This window comes from Mucor mucedo (genome assembly GCF_025094135.1).
Source record: "Mucor mucedo strain NRRL 3635 chromosome Unknown EV154scaffold_49, whole genome shotgun sequence".
In the NCBI taxonomy this organism is placed as follows: domain Eukaryota; kingdom Fungi; phylum Mucoromycota; class Mucoromycetes; order Mucorales; family Mucoraceae; genus Mucor; species Mucor mucedo.
This window is the reverse complement of record NW_026252333.1, coordinates 107,681-120,123: the sequence shown is the minus strand read 5'-3', so window position 1 is coordinate 120,123 and position 12,443 is coordinate 107,681. Positions and strand designations below refer to the sequence as shown.

The following is a 12,443-nucleotide window of genomic DNA, read 5'->3' as shown; positions in this document are numbered from 1 at the left end:
ACGTTTTCTTGATAAGAGAGTAAAAAAGGGGAAGTGGCATAAATAGGAATAAACTTGTATTTTCTCTCTTTTGTTTTCTTACTACTTTTTTTTTTTCTGTCCTTCTTTCTCTTTTTATTTTTTTATTGTTTTTCCTTATGCCCTTGTAACCATGGCAGATCTTAACTGGTGTACTTCTTGTGATAATGCAGTGAGCCCATTTTCGGTGAGTTGAACAAATATTTAAAAGTTGACAGGCGAATTAACTTTATTATTAGGACTCTCTTTACTGCAGTGAACAATGTTTACGAACGGATGCTTTACGCAACCATCCACTGCTAGGTTACACATACCCTGAATTCACTGATTTTCCTCGCCCTCGTACCCTTTCCAATGTCTCGTCTGCATCCACTTCACCTGCATTAACAGCTTCATCTCAAAGTTCATCACCACCCAAATTTGATCTTTCCAGTCATACATATAACAAAATACATACCCCAAAAAAAACATACAGTCCTTTCTTTTCTTGATCATCACGCATCTATATACCGCCTTCCCAATATATATACAAAAATAAATAAATAAAATAAAAAAAATACCCCTCACCATTGTACATACTATAAAAAAAATAAAAATAAAAAAAATAAAATCCCTCTTAAAAAAAAACATTTATTCCATATATAAAAATGGGGTGTTGGTAGAATACGAGGATATAATTGGACAGCTAAAAAAAAGTTGTATTTACAAGATGAAGAGGAGGCATCCAAAAAAAAAAAAAAATACCTCACTCTTTTCCTCTGCGCCTTGTGAGTCACAACTATTATAACCAGCTTTGAGTTGTATGTGATACAAATTCATGCAAAAATAATTGATTGGGTTACCTTTTCTTACCATGGTGATGTTGACAAAAAGAAAGGGCTTACCATACACGGTAAAAAACAACAAAAGGAGCTGCTAAATTACAATGGAGTCTAGGTTCCCGTAGTCGGATGACCCGATTGCCTCTTCAACTTTTTGAGATACCATGACCCTTTCTACTCCAAAAAAAAAATGATCGAATGATGATGATGATCTGAGAGAGAAGTGTATTTTTAAATAAAAACGTGACTAGTGGTATAAATCTCGTTTCATGTAATCTAATGTTATTTTCGCATGACATCATTTATCAATGCATTTATATAGTAAAAACTAGCTGGGACATGTTTTGCCCCAGGTCCAACTCAGTAAAATAAATAATAGCTGTCCTGTGTCATCAGATCTTTTTTTTTTTCTGTTTAAGAAAACGCGCTGTAGATGCATCAGTAATAGATGCCCCATAATGGAGTATCCCATGTTATCCGTCAGTTGGAGTTAGTTTATCTAAAGACATATGACATCCTCTCCATTCCAAATTACGCGTAAAAAGCTTCTTTTTGGTTCTTTGCATTAGCTAAATAAAAAAATTGTTATCTCTGCCCATCAAACATGCTTTATTCTCACACTAAATTTGAAAAGGAAAATCGTATTTTTAAAAAAAAAAAAAAAAGAGTCGTGTCAATGGGCCTCTTTTTTTTTTATTATTAAATGACAATGCTTATAAAGGCCTTGTTTTTAAAATCACGTACATTAAAAAGAAAGAAGAGAACAAACTCTTTTCATCTGTCAAGCAGAAAAAATTTTTTTTTATAAAAGAGTGTAACACATGAAATTTTTACAATATATGATTGAACCACGTTTTTTTTCTGGATGAAAAAGGGGAGGGGGGAAATTCTAGACATCAGTAAAATTCCAGACTATTTAGAGTTTCAATGAGATCTTTTTTTTTTATTATTATTCTAATTCATTTTCCGTCCTACCATTGAATACGGGGTAAACGAAAAAAAAAAACACCATTTATTTCACAAAGCAACAAATCACTCTCTATTTTAATTTCGTATCACCCCCTCCTCTCCCCGTGATTTTGCTTTGTATTCACAAAACAGTAAAAAGATGATATAATCATCCAAAGAAAATCTGAGTTCATAAAAACATATTATGTTGTGTACAAGGTAGAATCAATGCCTTATTTTTTTTTTGTGTGTGTGTATTATATTATACAATATTTACTTTTAATTTGTCTATCCAATCTTTTTTTTTTTTTTTTTTTTTTTGCATGTTGTTAATCTGATTCTACATATAAATCCATAAACCAAACTACTAAACATATCACTCACAAAAAAAAACCCACACTGTTTGGGTACTGATGCATCACGTTTAAATGATCATCATCACAAAGACGTGACCACTAGTATAGTGGCAGTTCAGTCGCTCTAATTAATCAAAGCAAGTCAAATTTAGTGAGCCTTCATACCAAAGAAATTTTTTATTTTGACAATGCTCTACCCATGACAATTGCAAAAGGAGTAAGAAATAATTATTCGGAGTCTTTTACACAGTAAGTTCTATATGTATGTGTGTGTGTGTGGGACAAACTTGCCATCAAAGATTTTCAGATGCCCATATTCTCTAAACAATAATAGTGACACGAACCTGCAACTCTCATAAATGTCCCTGAGGGCTTAACCATGACTGTGGATAAAACATTTCGAGATCTGCATACTTGGTTTAATTCAAGGTTTTTCTCTTGTCGTAGATAATGATTCAGTAGTGGTCTCCCGGATACCACAATAAGAGTAAAATGGCGTTAATTACTTGACGATGAAGTATCTTTAGGCTCGTATAAATCTTTGAAAGGTGAAAAATGACGGGGCTTCCGTTTAATTTTAATAATAAATCATACAAGTTAGAGACATTCAAACTTTGTATATGCAGACCAAGCTCATTTGTGCGACGACAATATGTGTCTGTATGTGTTATTTATTTATCGGCTTAGAAAAAACACTGACATTGACGGGCATAACTATTTTTGCTTTCTGATTTCGTGTTTTCTTCTTTTTTTTTTTCTTTCTAGCTTCAAATGATTAGATTGCAAACCAAGAACTGTAGTTATATGAAGTTACATTGGGCCTTATGTTTGCTCTTAACTTTATATATTAGACTGATCGAAGGATCTGACAGTAAAATCATAATCACCGATGAATCCATACCTTTTAGTCCGAGATTATATGGACGATCAGCTGTTACATACAATAATAAAATGTATGTTTATGGTGGACGGCATTTGGCAGTTGTAGGGCACTCTAGTGATATGTATGAATATAATTTTGATACACCAAATGGAGAAACAGCAACAATGTCTTTGGTGAAACAGATAAACCAAGGCCCCAGTTGTTCCTTTTGTGGTGCTGTAATGATCGATGATAGCCACATGATGATACTGTCTCATAAATTTGCGAACTCCTCAGCTAGCTCTAGAGAAAGTAGAACGGTCGTTAGACCTTATATATTTGATTTTGTCAGCCTCACATGGACTGAAAAAGAAGTTCCTACATACAACCAAACGGACGAAAGTGCGTTTTACATGAGGGCAAGACATGGTACTGTATTAGGCAAAGACGGGATGATATATGTAATAGGCGGCACGAACTTTTACGAAGACAGAAACCCTTTAACAACGTCCTACTACTACGATCCTGTCTTAAATTACTATGGTATTATCGACAATAATGGATTTGATTATAAAACTATAGGACCCAGTACATTTAACCTACCGTAAGAAAATAACAAAAAAACTAAACTGAAGATTGTTTATCATGTATACAGTTACTAAATGAAGTTAAATTATTGTCGATCAGGGATGGAAACATAGGCAGTGTTTTTGGAAGATATGATGCCTATTCGAGAAGTTATAATTCGGATGCAACTATGATGGTGCTGCACACCAAAACCAAAACCTGGCATGTAAATCAGACATTGTCGTTGCCATCGATGGAGAATACACAGCGTTTCTACGATTCTGACGAAGGAATAGCAGCTCAGTTGATTCCAAACACTGATTGTGCTGTATTTCCTGGTCTATTTCATGTTACTGACACTTCACTTAAAATGAAAAATAGAACAAAGACATACGCTTTTAAAAATCTAAACTTGATCACAAATACTTGGAATGATATTCAGACAGAAACGTATCAAAATTTCCCACGTCATAGTATCTACGCGTCGTCAGTTGTTATGTCTAACAGATATCTCGTTTTCGCCTTTGGATTTGATGATCAGTACCCCAATTCTCATTCATTCAAAGATATCGACATATTTGATTTATTATACCAAAAGCCCGACTATAAAAGTATATCCTCGGATAACTTCTCGTTTGAATGGGTTCCAACTATTTCTCAATATAAAAGACTCGCTATTTCTGGCACTGGTTCAAATATATATGTTCCCCCTTCTGCGATCTTCTTTTTAGTTCTGATTGGTGTTGTAGCAATTATTATTATTATCATGTATACGCTTAGGAACCGAAAAAAATTATGCTTCAAAAAAAGACGTGCATGCAGTTTTCAACAAATCGTTAATATTTTCTGTAGTAGGAGGTAATTTACTTCAGAACAAAAACAATTTACAGAAATTAAGCACAAAATTAGAGCTGGTGAGACATTTTCTACGCAGATATCCGGCTTGGTAACAAATCTTATATTTGTCGTGCTACTTATGCTATTTGTTGCATATTTTGCATATAGTATTATTAATAGTTCTGTATCTTCCACAGAAGAATCCTTCGAGGCAAATGATGTTCCTTTCCCTGGTAAATATTGAAAATATAATGGTGTTTTTTCAGTCGATAGTGTTAACCTTTAGTAATATATTCTAGATGTTCGTATTTGCTACAATGGATGGATTTATCGTAGCTACAATGATACGGATGGTGAATTCCCTTACTTTCAATGCTCAAAAGCATCTAACCCGTATGGATTCGACTATTGTGAAGATGTTCACAAACTCCCAAGATCTATACTTAGCCCAAAGTTCATGGCAAGTGATACTAAATGCCAGATGTATGCTTCCCCAAAAGACAAATTGAATTATATTCATCAAAACGTTTACCTTGAATTTGACCAACTTGGCGAAGCCCCAACTTATTTTGGCGAGTCAATTCATATTCAACTCTATGAACCGACTAAAAACCCTAACCGCGTAGTTTTTGATATATCACCTTTCCCTCATCAATATAGCGCAGAATATTTGGATAATTGGATAGATTTTCAACTCAATAATAGTTTTGTTCATGGAACAGCAGCGCAAAAAGTTACTTTAGGCGGGTTGGCAGGTGCCAGCCTTCATTTCAAAATAACTTACACTCAAAAAATCGACCCCGACAGCCTTTGGAATTTAATGGGAATTTTTCCAAAATATATTCAGCTTTCAGATATCAGTATTGTCAACACAGCATACCAACTTAATACCATAAGCATATACCCTTTAGACCAACAGAAAACAGTGATCACAGAAAAAAGGGATGTAACTATTATGTCGACTCTCGGTGTTTTAGGAGGTATCGCCAGTATGTTAATAACCATAAGAGCTCTTTTGTTTGGTGCAAGACCACCAAATCCATGGGGTGTTTTTCAAAGCCTTTCTTTCAAATTAAGTTGGGGACAGAGTAAATCTAAAACTTTGCAAAAATATTTTCGTATTCCTGGTGTAGACAATATACCCTTTGCAACACCTGTGCACCATCGATTTTCCGATATCTATACTCTAAACAAAGATCACAGTTTGGCGCCGGATTCTAGCAAATCACGTAACCAAGAAAAGGACGGCTTATTTAGTGAGGTATCTGCTTCTGATACACAAATAGAAAGCTCTTCCATTCATAGCGGCACCGAGAACGATAAAAATAAAGAATCAAGCAATTCCTATTATAATGTGCACGAAAGATTGGAACAACTTGAAGCCAGAAACCAAATTCTCGAGTTGGTATTAAAAGCTTACTATATTGATGATAGAATATTTAGCGAGATACATAAAAATAGTAAAAAAGAAGTTAATACGGAAAGTACCCCGTTGTCAGAAGAAGAAAAGGAAAATTGATGACGAGCACATATTTATTGGATTAGAAAAATAAAAATTGTGCAATGTTATTTTAACAACTTGAAGTCGAATATTACATGCTGTCGTAAGCTACTGATATATGAATTGGTATTTCTATCCGCATCTCAGTTGGTTTTAATTCACTTTGTTCCTGTTGTTTTTTTACTTGTGAAGGTCTCAATACACTCTTAGTACGTCTGCAATGCCATCAGTTTCTATTATATGATTTAGTCTTTACGTCAGATCTATCTTCTACCCAACCTGATTTTTTTTTTTTTTTTTTTTTTTTTTTTTTTTGCATTATATATTGAGCTAAACAAAGGATTTCAAGACAAACTTAGTGAGTCGTCCTACCAATGACTGTTTTTGACCTTCTGGTCATGACAAATTAAAAGGGGCATCAAGCAATTATTCTAATTTCTATTTTACAATGACGTAACGGACTGCATATTTGCATGTGACGCATTTGGCGTCAGAGATTTTCAGACGTTGTATGCTCTAAACAACAATAGTGACACAAACCTATAACTTAAGCCCAAATAAATAAATGAACAGAAGCATGAGTCCTATACCGGCCAAAAAAATAAATGTCTCTCGGGATTCGAACAGTAACATGCACAAATACTTAATATTATGGTATCCAAAAAAATATGATAACATGTTTATAATAGAAGTAAACATTTAATTTTTTTAAAACAGTGTTTATACGCCAATCGTATATATCAAGATCTACATATATTTGTATTATCAACTTATGTAGGTTTGTAGTTTGCTGTAAACAAAGGTTCGTTGAACTTCCAAATCCTACGAAAGGTAAAGTAGCGTCGACAATTTTAAGAATAGGTATGCCTTTATTCTTATGAGTTATTTTAGTGGAAAAAATGGCAACCATATAGGACAGCATGGCAAGTAAGCGACCTTCAAACTTTGTAGATGCAGATCAAACTTTTGTGTAACCACTACGTGTATATCGGCTTTAAAATCAAATTACATTGACGGACATATTTTTGCTTATTGATTTTGTCTTTTCTCTTTTTTGTAGCTCTCGTAGATAAAATCTCAAATCAAAAACTAAACGACATGAAACTGCATCAAGTTATACGTTTGCTCCTTATGATATACATTGGACTGATAAAAGAAACTGTCAGTAAAGTTACAATTGTCGATGAATCAATTCCATTTAGCCCGAGATTATATGGAAGATCAGCCGTTACATACAATAATAAAATGTATGTTTATGGTGGACGATATGTGGCAGTTGTAGGACACTCTAGCGATATGTATGAGTACAATTTTGATACACCAAATGGAGAAACAGCAACAGTGTCTTTGGTGAAACAGATAAACCAAGGCCCCAGTTGTTCCTTTTGTGGTGCTGTAATGATCGATGATAGCCACATGATGATATTGTCTCATAAATTCGCGGATTATTCCACTGGCTCCACAAAAAGTAGAACAGTAGTAAGACCTTACATATTTGATTTTGTTAGCCTTACATGGACTGAAAAAGAAGTTCCCACATACAACCAAACAGACGAAAGTGCGTTTTACATGAGGGCAAGACATGGCACTGTTTTAGGCAAAGACGGGATGATATATGTGATAGGCGGCACGAACTTTTACGAAGACAGAAACCCTTTAACAACGTCCTACTTTTACGATCCTGTCTACAATTACTACGGTATTATCGACAATAATGGATTTGATTATAAAACTATAGGACCCAGTACATTTAATCTACCGTAAGAAAATAACAAGCAAACTAAAGATTGGATGCTATGTACTATTACTAAATAGTAGAATGATTTGTTTTGACAGAGATGGAAACATCGGCTCTGTTTTTGGAAGGATAGGAGCCAATATTGATACTGAAGATTACAACTCGCATATGACAATGATGGTACTAGATACCAAAATCAAAACCTGGATTAAAAACCAAACGTTGTCATTGTCACCATCAGACGATATTCTGCTTAATCAAGAATATGACGAAGGAGTAACGGTTCAGTTGGTTCCGAACACTAATTTTGCTATATTTTTTGGCACAAAGCTTAACACTAAAAGTTTGTATAATGTGGGAAATGAAGCAAATCCAAAGGTGCTAAAAAGACTAAACCTGGTTACAAATGCATGGGATATTATTCAGGCAAAAAACTATCGACATTCGCAATATGAAAACATTTACGCTTCGTCGGCCATTATTTCTAACGGGTATATGGTTTTTGCTTTCGGTACTTATAATTATTACAAAGATTCTGGAGTATACAAAGATGTAAATATATTTGAACTACTATACCAGAACCTTGATAATGAAAACACATCCTCTCATAACCTTTCGCTAAACTGGGTTCCAACTATTTCCCAATATGAAGGTCCCTTTGTTTCTGAAACTGATCCAATTATACATGTTTTCCCTTCTGTTATTCTCTTTGCAGTTCTGATTTGTGCCATAGCTATCATCGCTATTATCATGTATATGCTTGTGAACCGGAAAACAATATGTTTCAAAGGAAAACGTACATGCAGTTTTCAACGAATTATCGGTATCTTTTGCAGTAGAAGGTAATATTATAAAAGAATGAGCCTAGTCAAAAAATTAAACAAAAATTAGAGCTGGTGAGACATTTTCGACGCAGATATATGGCCTGGTAACAAACCTTATTTTTTTCTTGCTGTTTATGCTTTTTATTGCCTATTTTGCATACAACATCATCAACAGTTCTGTATCATCAACAGAAGAGATTCTGGAAACTAATGATGTACCTTTCCCAGGTAACTATTTAAAGTATAGTGGTATCACTGATCAGCGAGTGCTAAACGGTAGTAATGTATTCTAGATATTCGCATATGTTACAGTGGATGGTATTATTATGGCTACAATGACACTAATGGCGTTTTTCCTTATCTTGATTGCTTGCCCTCATCTAACCCGTCTGATGTTAACTATTGTGAAGATGTTTACAAACTGCCAAGGTCTATAGTTAGCCCAAATTTTTTGGAAGGCGAAACAATATGCTACATGTATGCCCCACCAATAGACAGACTTAATTATATTCATGAAGGTGCATATCTTAATTTTCGCCACTCTGGTGGAGTCTCGGACTCTGTCGAACAGTCAATTCATATTCAAATTTATGAACCGACCAAAAATCCCAATCGTGTAGTTTTCGATATATCACCTTTCCCTCGTCAATATAGTGCCGAATATTTGGATGATTGGATAGATTTTCAACTCAATAATAGTTTTATTCATGGAACAGCGGGCCAAAAGATAACTTTAAATGGACTGTCAAGTGTGAACATTCATTTCAAAATAACATACACTCAAAAAATTGATCCCGATAGCCTTTGGAATTTAGTGGGAGTGTTTCCTAATTATATTCAAATTTCAGAGCTTAGTATTACCAATTCAGAAGTCTTTGGTAATCAAAATGCAGGATATAAAACTAAGTTCATGGAACTATACCCTTTAGACCAGCAAAAGACAGTAGTTACAGAAAAAAGGGACGTGACTATTATGTCCACTCTTGGCATTTTAGGTGGTATAGCCAGCATGTTAATAGCCTTGAGGGTTTTTTTGTTTGGTGCAAGGCCGGCAAAGCCATGGGGAATTTTTCAACGTCTTTCTTTCAAATCACGTTGGGAACAGAGTAAATCTAAAAACTTGAACAAATTTTTTCGCATTCCCGGAGTGGAAAATGTGCCATTTGTAACACCTGTGCACGAACGATTTTCCAATATTCATACTGTAAATGAAGATCACAGTTTGACTGCGGGTCGTAGCAGATCGCTTAACGGAGAAAGAGAAAGATTTCTTAGTGAACAATCCGCATCCGGTACACAAATAGATAGTTTTTCTATCCATAACAGCATCGAGAAGGACAAGAATAGTGAATTAAGCAATTCTGATTATAATATGCAAGAAAGGTTGGAACAGATTGAAGCCAGAAACCAAATTTTAGAGTTAGTATTGAAGGCGTATTATATGGATGACAGGGTATTTCGCGAAATACATGAAAATATCAAAAAAGAAGCCCATGCAGAAAGAACCTCGTCATCAGAAGAAGTATCAAACGAAGAGAAACAAGTTTAATGAAGGCCGCCTAAAAAAATATTAATATGTAAATTGATACTCAGACTTGCCAGTAAAAATGTTTTAGATGAAGGTGAATAAAAAGGCTGTATTCTATGAATTTTGATGTATAACTTTATATCTATGGCGAGTTAAATTAAAGTTTACTTATAGCTATATTACAACCCTCATATTCAGCAAGTACTACTTGACTGTCTGATCGAAGTAAAAAAGGATTTTACAACCTAAGTAATTTAATAACTGCCGACCAGAAGTTTAATGTTATCATAATCCTCGCAAATACAGACGTAAAATTATGTCCACCGTTAAAGGCGACGGCTTATCGATGTAATTTAAAAAAAAAGGAACTGATAACAACTAATAGGGAATTCTAGGTGCAAGAACATCTTGTGTAAACAGCCAATTGATGGGCCACGGAGAAAAAAGAACACTGTGGAATCGTGAACTTGCTTCAGATTTTTTGGGAAATGCACCAAATTTGTCGCTTTGGCTCATTAATGCAGGTAATTTCCTCTCACTACTTTAATTTTCAAACGAATAAACTAATCAAACATGTCTTAGAGTAGGTACAGTAAATGTCTGAACATTGGTGTTTTCAAAATTCCAGACTTTTTATTACTTCGTCTGAATTATATTTTGCATTTGTCCGGAATAAACTTTGGTTTGTCTGAATTTACGTAGTATTACAAAACATCATTTTCTCACATCCTTTCGTGCTAGCTAAAATGCTCATAATTATCAAAGATACCCTATTGAAGTATTACCTGTGATCTAAAATATACCAAGTAATGCTACTTAATTTGCAGGTCACATTGGTTGTAAGTTCAGTTCGGTAAAAATCTGATATCTGGTGACTTCAATTGACATTAAAATGATGAGACATATCTTTTTATCAAACTTCAGCATGTTGTAGTTCCTAACTTGCGTCCAATACAATGCATGAAAAATTAAATTGCTTTTTTGGGGTGCTCAGAGGGAATTTAAACTCAATAAGCAGGTGCGCCATTTCGGAGGTCGTTCAGTGAGGTGCGGTTTTCCGGAAGTGCGGTTTTTCGGATCAGCCTCCCTTTTTTGTTTCGCAGCAATTTCGCTTGGCAAAAAAAAAAGTATAAAAGAAAAGATAAATTTAATTTCAAAAAGTATAATAATTATACAACAATAATAAAAACAATGTCTTCTACAATTCAAGTTTCTATTTACTTTACCAACGAACCTACTATCGAGTTCGATTTTCTTTCTGAAAAGCTGAACTGGACAAATCTTGTCACTTTAATTGAATCTACTCGTCGTGTGGATTCTCCTGTTGTTCTCTATTATAAGAAAGACAACGAAACCGAGTCTTTGGAAAATCAATCCCAATTAGAATCCCTCTTATCCTTACCTGAGATTAAAGGTCTTTGCTTCTACGCTCAAGCAGATCTCGTAAGCGAAAATGTCTATATCCTTCCCGGTCATGCCTTTGCTCGTTTAACTCAATTCGTTGACCAACACAAGGAAATCGTTTCCTCCAGCCATCGTCTCGCCAGATGGGTTGGCATCTTGGCCTCTTTCATCGCTGAGGATACCACTGATCATCATTTCGACTATGAATTTAAAGTACTCGATACATTAGCTGCTAGAAAATCAGAAAAAATGAAACGTCGTCAAGAACAAGCTGAAAATCCTGAACAAGATCCTCGTGAGGCTCTATTTGGTCTTCATGGTGGTCGTCATGGTCATGGTGGTCCTTTTGGTGGTCGTGGTGGTCCCTTCGGTGGTCGTGGCGGTCCCTTCGGTGGTCGTGGTGGACACCATGGTGCCTTCTTTGGTGGTCGTGGTGGACCTCATGGTGGTGAATTTTATGGTCGACATCATCCCAGAGATCTTGGTGAATCTACTAGTCAAGGTGAATCTTCTGATGAATGTCAAGGTCGTCGTAAACATCATGGTCGTTTTGGCAGACATGGTGGTGGTGCTGAAGGATTTGGTGGTCGTGGACCTCATGGACATTTTGGACCTCACGAATTTGGCTCAGAAAGATTTGGACATCACGGTCCTTTCGGAGGTTTCGGTGGTAAGCACGGTCATCATGGATCGTTTGGTCCTTTTGGAGGTCATCCTGCTGGTGCTTTTGGTGGTCATCCTGCTGGCGTTTTTGGTGAAGGATTTGGCGGCAAGCATGGTCCTTTTGGTAAGCACGGTGGTAAACATGGACCTTTTGGTAAACATGGACCTTTTGGTAAACACGGTGGTCATCGTGGCGCTGAAGGATTTGGTGGTAAACATGGCCCTTTTGGTCGTTATGGTGCTTTTGCTGAAGAATTTGGTGGTAGACACGGTCCTTTTGGCAAGCGTGGTGGCAAGAAGCACGGTCGTCGCGGTGAAAAATTCGGTTGTTGTGGTAGATCTGGTGAAGAGTCAGCTAGTGAAGAAATGACTTTAT

At 35.5% G+C, this 12,443-nt stretch overlaps 4 protein-coding genes across 4 annotated transcripts; all 4 read left to right on the top strand.

The window, feature by feature from the left end:
- Window positions 1–151: 151 nt before the first annotated feature.
- On the top strand, window positions 152–509 carry EV154DRAFT_421217 (uncharacterized protein; the record flags this gene model as incomplete). The annotated part of the gene is made up of 2 exons (XM_051596004.1): window positions 152–205; window positions 258–509. The coding sequence occupies 2 exons, from the start codon at window positions 152–154 to the stop codon at window positions 507–509; spliced, it is 306 nt and encodes a 101-aa protein (XP_051457329.1).
- A 2,585-nt stretch (window positions 510–3,094) lies between these two features.
- On the top strand, window positions 3,095–5,928 carry EV154DRAFT_551937 (uncharacterized protein; the record flags this gene model as incomplete). The annotated part of the gene is made up of 5 exons (XM_051605020.1): window positions 3,095–3,609; window positions 3,693–4,261; window positions 4,353–4,430; window positions 4,463–4,642; window positions 4,709–5,928. The coding sequence occupies 5 exons, from the start codon at window positions 3,095–3,097 to the stop codon at window positions 5,926–5,928; spliced, it is 2,562 nt and encodes an 853-aa protein (XP_051457328.1).
- Window positions 5,929–6,284: 356 nt separating this feature from the next.
- Window positions 6,285–10,032, top strand: EV154DRAFT_589182 (uncharacterized protein; the record flags this gene model as incomplete). Its single annotated transcript, XM_051606848.1, has 7 exons — window positions 6,285–6,305; window positions 6,697–6,741; window positions 6,825–6,837; window positions 6,971–7,670; window positions 7,726–8,490; window positions 8,540–8,700; window positions 8,766–10,032. The coding sequence occupies 7 exons, from the start codon at window positions 6,285–6,287 to the stop codon at window positions 10,019–10,021; spliced, it is 2,961 nt and encodes a 986-aa protein (XP_051457327.1). The 3' UTR covers window positions 10,022–10,032.
- Window positions 10,033–11,191: 1,159 nt separating this feature from the next.
- On the top strand, window positions 11,192–11,665 carry EV154DRAFT_421276 (uncharacterized protein; the record flags this gene model as incomplete). The annotated part of the gene is made up of 1 exon (XM_051596012.1): window positions 11,192–11,665. A coding segment is annotated over one exon (474 nt), but the record flags the coding sequence as incomplete, so codon positions are not given.
- Window positions 11,666–12,443: the final 778 nt, after the last annotated feature.